This window comes from Wyeomyia smithii, chromosome 1 (genome assembly GCF_029784165.1).
Source record: "Wyeomyia smithii strain HCP4-BCI-WySm-NY-G18 chromosome 1, ASM2978416v1, whole genome shotgun sequence".
NCBI classification, from domain to species: Eukaryota; Metazoa; Arthropoda; class Insecta; order Diptera; family Culicidae; genus Wyeomyia; species Wyeomyia smithii.
This window is the reverse complement of record NC_073694.1, coordinates 127,110,141-127,120,861: the sequence shown is the minus strand read 5'-3', so window position 1 is coordinate 127,120,861 and position 10,721 is coordinate 127,110,141. Positions and strand designations below refer to the sequence as shown.

Sequence of the window (10,721 nt, the reverse complement as noted above, 5' to 3'; positions counted from 1 at the left end):
ATCTTAAGCGTGTGTACGGATAGTTATAGCTTGTGTGGATAGCTGCTGCGTGTGTAATGATTAGTTATAGCGTATGTATGGATAGTAATAGCACATGGTTGGATAGCTTATGCGTGTGTATAGATAGTTGTATCGGATGTATGGAAAGGAATAGCGTGTGTATGGATAGCTTCGGCATGTGTGTATAAAAAACTATAGCTACAGCGTGTGGATGAATAGTTTTAACGCGTGTTTAGATAGTTATAGCATGTGTGTGAATAACTATAGCGGGTGTTTATCGAAGATTATTATTGTCATTGAAAATATTAAAATGTCTTAACGAACACAGTTGTGAATTTGATTTTACAGCAGCGTTTTAACTTCTTCAGCCAGTCTTAATTCATCGAGGAAAAATTACTACCAATGAATGATCAACACTTATTTACTAGAAATTTGATTTAGATCAAAACGGGTTCTTTTGAGTATCATAAATTATTGGTAAAAAGAGTTGCAAGTTTTCTCAATGAGCATTCATTAAATTTTCGTTTTTGTTTCTCGGTGCGCGGTTTTGATTTTGTTTCTCGCACACAGAGAAAGAAACAAACTTGTCACTATCGTGAAAAATAACAAAACAATTAGAAATGCTCTAAATCACAACTGAAGAAGTTAAGATATTATCCTGTCACTCGCCCAAACCTTGATAACAACTACCGAAAAACGTGTGATTGAGCTCTTGCTATATTGAGTAATTGAACCAAACGTTTTTGTTTTTCAAATACATGAAGTTATATGCTGGGCTGGAACTAACCTAGCATGAGTTTTATCGATTAAATGTCAAACAATTTTCAAATTTAAAATTTTCGTTTGAATCGTTCTGGGCTCCAATTTCAGATAGTTTTGTAAAGTTTGCTTTTTGCTTAGATAGGAAAATTTTACCAATTCGCTCAATTAAATGATTGTCTTGGTAGTGCAGCAAACAAAGGGTTGATTCGAATATGTATGAAATGACAGCGATTAAATAAAAGATATCCATTCTTTTAGTATATATTATTATTTATAACGTTTTAACGTCTCAGCATTCAGAAATGCACTGTTAGATAAAATTGCAGCAAATACTAGAGTTGCAATTCTCTCTATTATTTGTTTTAATGGAATATAAGAATACCGTAGTCCAACGTCATGCGGTCGTGTCTTGAATACCACCTTCCTACTTTTTTCTCAATAGAAATTAAATAATTACGTCGTTTTCTTCCGAGTACAGAAGTTTTTGAAGTACTTAAGTGAAAATATTACACATTTTGATTTTGACAATTTTAAAAAAATACATAATTTTGGTAATTAGATATCTCATAGGGTAGCAAGTATTAGCAAACCATGATTTTTTCTAAAAATTGTCTACCAAAAAATCTTCACTTTCTGAAATTTTGAAAGATGTGTTTTTTATGTTTTTGTGATATTTCAGTTTGAATATAATCATAGGTTTCATGTAAAAATACAATTGTATTTATTGCATGGAATACACGGTCCAGTATTCTAATACTCTATTCAACATATTTGCAGTCTCCAGTAAAGTTACTTAGTGTAATAAGAACTTCAACTTGACGTTCAGTTTGTACCTCGTTAAATAATAAATAAATAAATGAATAATTGACGTTCAATTTAGTTCGCGATTTGGTCGCAGATATGGCGCTTCGACGCCAACTTTTTTATTCCTACAAGCTAGAGCTCTGCAGTTTTCGAAAAAGTTTCAGATCAGAAAATTTAATATAACTTCGTAGAAGAAACAAAATTTCTGTCTCTTAAAATTTTTTGGAAATTTACGAGTTTTTGATGAGTTTTTTGAATTTCACGTTTTTTAAAATAGATTTGTGATTCGAAACATTAAAATCACCAAAGAATATGCAGTTTTCTAAATCAGCATACTTCGGATCGTTTATTTCAATTTTTTTAATTCAATCACATGTCTCAAAATATTAATCTTTCTTCGAATATTCCAAATCGTGTCAACTTATCAAATACTTCTGATTCTACTGTGTTTTTAGATACATCCATGATAGAAGTAACTCGTGGAATTTCGGATCATTTACGCGTGCAGCAGATCCCCAAAATTTTTTTCTAATAAATATCGAAACATCAACTGCGACAATATGTTCTACACTGACGGATCACTTCTCGATGGGTTCGGTATCTTCAATAACAATTTAACCGTCTCCCATAAGCTCGATAACCCTGCTTTTGTTTACGTCGCAGAATTAGCTGCAATTCAGTACACCCTAGGGATTATCAAAAAAATGCCCACGGACCATTATTTCATCTTTACGTACAGTCTCAGTTCCATCAAGGCTCTCCGATCGATGAAAGATGTTAAGCAGTCTCCGTATTTCCTGGGGAAAATACGGGAACATTGGAGTGCTTCATCCGAAAAATTGTTTCAGATTACCTTAGCGTGGGTCCCTTCTCACTGCTCGATACTGGGTTATGAGAAAGCGGACTCTTTGGCTTAGGTGGGCGCAACAAACGGTGATATTTATAAAAAACCAATTGCTTTTGATGAATTTTTCGCACTTGTACGTCAGAATACGATCATCAGTTGGCAAAATTCTTGGACCAGAGGGGAACTGGGAAGGTGGTTACATTCCATCATCCCCAAGGTATCGACGAGTCCGTGGCTCAAGGGGTTGGATGTAGGTCGGGATTTCATTTGCGTGATGTCCCGGCTTATGTCCAATCACTATAGATTTGACGCGCATCTCCGTCGTGTTGGGCTCGGGGAGAGTGGTATCTGTGCCTGTGATGAAGGTTATCACGACATAGAGAACGTTGTTTGGTCATGCGCTGTACACCGTAACGCCAGGTCTGAATTAATGGCTTCCTTGCACGCCGAAGGTAGGCAGCCGGCTATTCCTGTTCGTGATGTCTTGGCGAGCCGTGACCTACCCTACATGTCCCTTATATACGTTTTCCTGAAATCCATCCACGCCCCAGTTTAGTCCTATTCCCTCCCGCCTACATCCAACCAAACGACAAGAACACGCTAAGATCCCGGATCCGGAAACAGCAACCAGACCCACACGATACTCTCAGGGCTCGAGGGAGACAACCCGATATGCCAGTCCGTAATATCTTGGCCCAGCAACGGAACATATTTAATATGCTGCTTACCTATGGCAATGGAAAACCATCAAACAACAAACCAGTGCTTTTAATGCAAAACATTCTAGCCTCAGTTAGATTTAGTTTCAGCTCGTAGTCGGCAGCGAGGATAAAAAATTTGCTTTTAGTTATTAAGATACTTTAGAAAGTAAGCTACCAGATATAATTGGTGCCGTTAAACATTAATTTGTATTTGTGCCGTGTCAAATAAATTATAGATGAAGAAAAATTGTGCACAAGTGGTTCGGCGGCGGGCCTCTTTGCTCTCCGCGAGGATGCGTGTGTGCACAGTAGACTGGGACTCGGTCATATGGTAAAAAAACGATGGTGGTATTTTTTCGCTCCCATGCACTTTTCGTGTTTCTTATGGGTCCTATAACAACTGTGTAACTTTTCAGATCGATCGGTGAAACGCCCGATTTGCGCCCGATTTTTAAAGCTTTCATACGATTTTATATGGGAAAAACCACTTTTTCAAAACTTTTTCTTTAGAGATGCCCAGTTGGCTCCTAAAAATATATTGATGATATTTATAGGAAATGATATTTATGATATTTATAGGAAATTTTCCTGGAAAAACTCGTCTGGGACCGCAAGGCGCTACCTTGCTTGTGAAAAAAAATATTCACCCTAGACTGATTGAATATCTGACGAACGGCTCACCATTGAATTTTACTAGCAATACTGCTGCAGCATGCTGCTGTTGCAAATTCAACCATGTGATGAGAAATGATATCGCTTAAATTTATCTTGGATACTTCCCCGAAGATACTATAAGCAAATATCACACTTTGAAAATGAATTCCATGCGAAATTATTTCTCATACTTAAGCAAGTTTGCAATAGCAGCATACTGTAGCAGTGTTGCTGGAAAATTTCAATGGTAAGCCGTCCGTCAGACATTCAATCAGTTTGGGGTGAATAGCTGTTTCTACAAGCATCGTAGCGCCTTACGGTCTTCAGAAGAGTTTTTCCCAGGAAATTTCCTACAAAAATCATGTATTGATATTTTTTTAAGAGCCAGATTGACGACTCTAGAGAATAAGAATTGAAAAAGTGAATTTTCACATACAAAATCGTATGGAAACTTTAAAAATCGGGCGCAAATCGGGCATTTCACCGATCGGTCTGAAAAGTTACACAGTTGTTATGGGACCCATAATGAACACGAAAAGTGCATGGGAGCTACCATTTAATTTTTATCCCACCCTAGTGCACAGTTTCAACCGAAGAGAGGGAAATATTCTGCAAAACGCAAATCAAATTTGTATGAAAATTTGTATGGGAAAACCTACTCTTTTGCATTTGCCTTTCTAGAGAGCTTAATAATGCTCTAATAAGGCACTGCATTACGTTAAAGTAAAGTTTTGTAGATGCTAAACAACTTTGCAGAAGACACTGAAGAGTTAGGATGTCCCTAACAAGAGTATAGCTGGTCAAAGTTGAGTATGTCGAATTAAATACTGAAAATCTTTTTTTTTTCTGCTAACACTACCAATGTGCCGGCGTCAGTAGGATTCCAATCAGAAGTAACCTGTCGTAACGAGTTTATACACTCACCTGGATCAAGCAAATAAATTTAGATCGATATTCTAGGTGTAGGTAGGATCTACAACGTGTTTCAGAGATTATTTCTGATGGAAATCTGACTGACGCCGGTACACTGGTAGTGTTGGCAGAAAAAATGATTTTCAACATTAATTTCGACATCTCAACTTTGAACAGCTATAGCATTTTTTTGGACACCCTAGCTCTTTAGTGTCTTCGGCCAAGTTATTAGGTATCAAAAACCTATAATTCAAAGTCATGAAACCTATGGTTTAAGAAGTTTTGAGCTCTTTAGAATGAAAAATGCAAAATAGTTTTTTTTTCCATACAAATCTGCATATGAATTTCAAATGCAATGCGCCAAGCGGGAATAAAACCAATCGACTTGCGATAAATTTAGTATTGTTTGGGACCCCAAATAGAACAAAAAAAAAACACTCGGTTCTGGTTTTCTGCTAATTAGTTGTGTGTGTGTATGTATGTGCGTATGTATGTGTGTGTATGTCTGTGTGTGTATGTATGTGAGTGACTGTGTGTATGTATGTGTGTGTATGTCTGTGTGTATGTATGTGGGTGACTGTGTGTATGTATGTGTGTGAGTGTGTTTAAGTATGTGTATGGGTGTGTGTGTATGTTTGTGAGTGTATGTATGTGTGAGTGTGTATTTGGGTGTGTGTATTTGTGTGTATGTTTGTGTGTGTGTATGTATGTGTGAGTGTGTATTTGTGTGTATTTGTATGTTTGTATTTGTGTGTGTGCGAGTGTGTGTAGGTTTGTGTATGCATGTTTGTGTGTATGTATGATTGTGTGTGTTTGTTTGTATTTGTGTGTGTATCTTTATGTGCGTGTGTGTATGTAGGTGTGTTCGTAGAGCGTGTGTGTGTATGTAGCGCGAGTGTACCTGTATAGCTCGTATGTGTTTAGCGTGTGTGTATGTTTTTATAGTTTATATGTGGTTTATGTGTGTATTGGTATCTGTATAGTATGGTGTATAATAGGTGTAAGTGCTTTTTGTTTGTTATTTTAATAGTTTGGTGTGTATGGTATTTGTATGTTGTTCGAATAGGTGTGTATGGTGCGTGTATTTGTATGGTATGCGTATGATGTGTGTTGTATAATATGGGTATGGCAGAATTATATTTTTATACCAACCATAGTCCCACGTCAAACCTACGTTTGTACACTTAAGCACATACCCTTTAACTTTTTTTTTGTTCATATTTAGTATTGGGGATAAGACAAAATGTTCTATGTATGTATGTTGAAAAAAAAAAAACAGTAAACAGAAAAAAAACAAAACTCAAGTTGTTAAAACCATAGGATGTAATCTATTGTTATTATAATAAATATTTGGAATGAGTATAGCAGGTAACGAGTGGCCGCTGAGCATTGACCATCGATTTCCATCATGTGATCGTCACAGCGGCATCGGTTGTCTATACACCGGGTGTCTGGGTTGATGGCGCAATTTTCATCGATTTCACAAACTCCGTTGAGGTAGGCCGAATTGTAGCATTTCTGCAAGAAAATGAAGGGTCGAATTATATAATGGATTTAACCAGCCGACATCCTCTTAACAAAAATAAATCCTTATCGATAAAACTGGCCGGAAGGACGCACGACGAAACTTCTCCAGGGATTTGTAATTGATGATATTTGGCAGGAGGAACGAAGCTCGGTATAGTAGAACAGTAAGTGTGTAAAAGGAAAGGGTAACATCTCATTACACACAAGCACTGATAAAAAATAATGATGAGCATGTCACTTCTCATTAGCGGTATTGCTAATAATAAAAGTGCAGGATACAGCAGACACCCGGGCATATCTCACAATAGATCAACGATTCTGGTCGCAGTGAGGAAGTCCATACAGGGAAAAAACAGCCGATTCAACGATGTGTTGTGTGTTCTCATATCTGGTTTACTTCTCTATAAAATGGTACTCCAGATTTTTTTCTCCTTTGTCACAAATTGAAATTTTGTGCTGCATCAAATAAATGTGTGAACGAAAAACTCAAATGAAAGCTGCAGAATTTTTCTATATATACTATAAATAGTTGAAAAGGTTGTTTACAAGACACGACCGCAAGGTTAAAGTAGAATTACAAGAGCCTGTCTTATGTCAATGTATTTTTTGCAATAAATTTGGGAATACACTCGGTTGGGGTCAATCAATTTAATGGTGCAGTTTAATTTAGCAAAATCAGCTCAGCCAAATATAATTTCAACTCTCTTTTTAATTAATTGAGTGATAACCTAGGCATTCAAAAGTGGATAGTTTTCGTGACGCTCTCGATGTTTTCGGTTTCTCTTTTTTTATCCATAAAGGGGTACTTATGTGTTGCCATAAGTCGTAACTCTACGTCAAAAATATGCTGTAATATCAGAGCCGAGTTAAGTTTATTTGATTTATTGAAATTGAACTTCAAGTTGTTCTTGAGGTACGATGCTGGTCTTAAACCAGTCGTCGTATATAGTGTAGGATCATGACGCACTAGCTCTTCGTTGGCCTTTTGTGGAAGGGAACGTCTTCTTTAGGTTGACTAAATTGCAGGAAACACAGCGTATGAATGATGTTGCAATCAGGAACATAAAACATGATAGTTATTCAATATGGGGAAACTAGAAATAAACTATAAAATATAGAGTGCCGGCTCCACATTACATTTGCCATACGTTCATACGGTCATTAGGCAGAAGCCTTTTTTCCTGTGCCTACTTTGACGAACGATTTTTTATTTTGCATTGAAAGACCTATCAAACGGCTCAAAAGTTACAAATTTTTGAAAAATGATTGTCGATTTTTGGCAACCCTAATTCAAAAAGGATCACCCTAAGGACCAAACAAAAAAGGACCAGCGCCTTACAAAAACGCAATTTCTTTCACTATTTTTTCCACTATGATATCGTAATCTTTTATCAAAATGTAGCCTTTTACTAGACAAATACGGCTGCAAAGCTGATTAAACTGAAAACATTGAAGAAGTTCTCATAAAACTTTTAATACACGAGCGTAAAACTTACAGCAACATCAACTTCTGATGTTTTCTTTGTTTTCATTGGCACTGCGGTGCACTTATCACAGCAAACCATGAAATTTTTATGTTAGGTAGGGTTTAGTAGTTCAAGGAAAGGATGAAGTAGTACATGGGACCCAAAAAAGTAATATTTTCCAAGATAAAGCACCTGTCCATTTCAGCCCAGGGATCCAAGTTACCCCAAATTATCCTACCTGCATCACTAAATTCCTTTTTTTAGAGGGGGACTAAATTCCTTTGTTGCATTATTAGAAAATGACCGCTATTAAAGTCTTTGGCCTTCAGTGGTTGAGTTATCTCACGTTTTGACGTTCCAATAACTCAGGCACAGACCAGGAATGGTCGGCCAACCTGCAAAACAACCAAAACGTGAATATTGAGATAATCTATTTATTCAAAACGTAAGTGACGGCCGAGGTTGTATATTTCATTTTTGGGAGTCAATTCCATCAGTTAGCCGCGTACCGATAATTCGTTCCATAAGTACAATTTTGGAACATCATGTTCGACAAACTTGCAGTACTCAAGTGATACTATAAGTTTGTCAAAGAAAGTAGTGCTTTAACTGTTATACCTAAAGTGTGAGAGCCCATATTCAGTGGGATATTCAGCCAATATTCGCGGTGAATATCAGAATATTATTATTGGCTAAATATTGTACTGAATCTGGGCTCTCACACTTCAGCTATAAGAGTTAGAACATTGCATTATTCGACAAACTTGTAGTACTGAGCATTGAATTATTCGACAAATTCGTAGTACTACTTAAGGACTACAAGTTTGTCATACATCATTTCTCAAAATTGTACTTGTGGAGTGAGCTATCGGCACGCGGCGAAAAAGCATCAAAAATTGTTTATGCAACCTTGGTGACGGCAGTCGTGCAGAGGTTTTGGGCTGTTCCGGGTAATCACGCAGAGGTACATGGATGACTACCTCTTCTCAGAGAGAAGGAAGCGATACAGTCTGTTGTATTGCCAGAGACCGGGAAACCGCCAGGTTCGCAATCGGCCCAATATTGTGGGTGCGGTGCTTGAGGTTATCGTTAACCGACGTTAACAAAGGTTCATCGTTGGTCTAACAAAGGTTCGTTCAGTGGTCTGCGAACAACCAGTTCGCTCATGTTCCCTGTAGTGGTTGTAATCGTTGGTTTTGTGGATTACATAACCCTAGACGTCAACGGTCCTCATTTCGTGCGTACGAAGATTGCTTTGAATTGCATTAGTTCTGTGTTCAGTTATTACAAGACTGATTAAAATATGGCATACTTGATTTTTCTAATCGTATTTTCTAGGAACACTTGAAGTAAAGTGAAAGTAAACATGCACAAGATGGCGAAAATCTGGAAAATCATTTTTCGATCCGAAAATATCAGGGAATATCAGGGAAAATTGAAAAGTAATGGTAAATTTTTTTCAATTGAGACCCGTTTTTTAGCGTTTAAATAAATTTTTTTTTTAGAATAAAAGACTAATACGCAGTGGTGGGCACCATTCTGCTAATTCGCTAATCGCTAATTAGCGACGCTAAAATTCAGTTAGCTGTTTAGCGATTTCGCTAATTTTTGAGCTGGTTAGCGAAACTGTTAGCGTCGCTAAAATTTTGGCCTTCGAAACGCTAATCGCTAATTCGCTAAATTTTGTAGAGAAGCGACAATAGAAATATTTAGAAAAACTGTGAGTTGCTGATGGCGTACGTAAATTGCTTCGAAAGATGAACATACTTCACTGCGAAAGTTACTTTTGTCAGTCTTTTTACCCTAGAACGGAGTTCCAGTTATCGTACAAGCCACAGGAGCATTTTGAAGAACAAGCTCAAAGTCTAGATTGAATTTTCAGCGCACCAAGAACTTTTGTAAATTGCAATGCGCTTGAAATTATGATAACTTTGGTTCTACTTTTTCGATTCAGATAATATTTGAATTTTTATAAAAACATTCCTAAAAGTATCTATGTTTAATTCAAGCTAAATAACTTTTGTTGTTCTTGTTTTTACAAAATCAAGTATGAATACCGTTTCGTGAACCTCTTATTGTAAATAGCTCTAAGAATTAATTATTTTCGTTTGTTTTACCAAAAAAGATCAAAGTGGTCCAAATTTTAGACAACACGAGCAATAAATATAGCGATATGACCATTTACATATTAAATAGTTAGCGATTAGCGAAAGTTCCGCTAATGTGGGTTTAGCGGTTAGCGTTTAGCGATTATCGAGCTAAATTTTCCGGTTAGCGGCTTAGTGATTAGCGTCGCTAAATTTTCGGTTGGCGGTGCCCACCACTGCTAATACGGGACCTCTACTGGTCGGCTTTATACCCGATAGAATTGGGATTTCAGAGTTGTGTTCATTAGGGCGCCAATCATCGTATGGAAAAAAAGTGACCAGAAAATTTCAAAAAAAAACCCTATACAAAATGTTCACCTGCTCGAAAAAACACCCTGTGCAAAATTTCAGCTCAATCGGACTTAAAATGGAGTGGCGCAAAGCGATTGAAGTTTGGCTTTTTTGAAAACCGAAAAATCACCCAAGGGGGGGATACGTGAAATTTCGGTTTTCGAAATTCTTTTTTGATGCCAAATGACTTAAAAACGCATGAAACGTCGAGAATTGGTGTCATCTGTAAAACATTTTTTTTTGCGAAAATTTACTCTCTGGGACTTAGTCGTTTTTTTAATTGTGGAAGGCGGAGTTTAAAATGTTTAGAATTTATCTTTTGAAATTGATCACTAGTCTTTCGAAATAGCTTGTATAATGATATACACTATAACTAGCATCGAATACATTATGTTTCATTAGGGTGGTTCATTTATTCGGCATAGGGTGGTTCATAATATTGTGAAAAATGAGTATAAAATAAAAAAAGCACTTCGGTTCGTTTGATTGTTGAAACATCTTCGACAAAGCTGTAGATAACAATTCGGTCTCACCAAAAAAATTACACTCAAAAAATTATTCGTTCAAAAGTTAGAAGAAAAATTAAAAATTTATTATTCAAAAGGGCTCA

The 10,721-nt window shown here is 36.7% G+C and overlaps 1 protein-coding gene across 2 annotated transcripts in view; it reads right to left on the bottom strand.

The window, feature by feature from the left end:
* Positions 1-5,973: 5,973 nt before the first annotated feature.
* LOC129718100 (uncharacterized protein DDB_G0272420-like) overlaps positions 5,974-10,721 on the bottom strand; it is a 46,444-nt gene continuing 41,696 nt past the window's right edge. For both annotated transcript variants that reach the window (XM_055668522.1, XM_055668521.1), the window contains exon 5: positions 5,974-6,198. In XM_055668522.1, the coding sequence (XP_055524497.1) occupies positions 5,989-6,198 (210 nt within the window). In that variant the 3' untranslated portion in view covers positions 5,974-5,988. The remainder of the gene's footprint in view (positions 6,199-10,721) is intronic.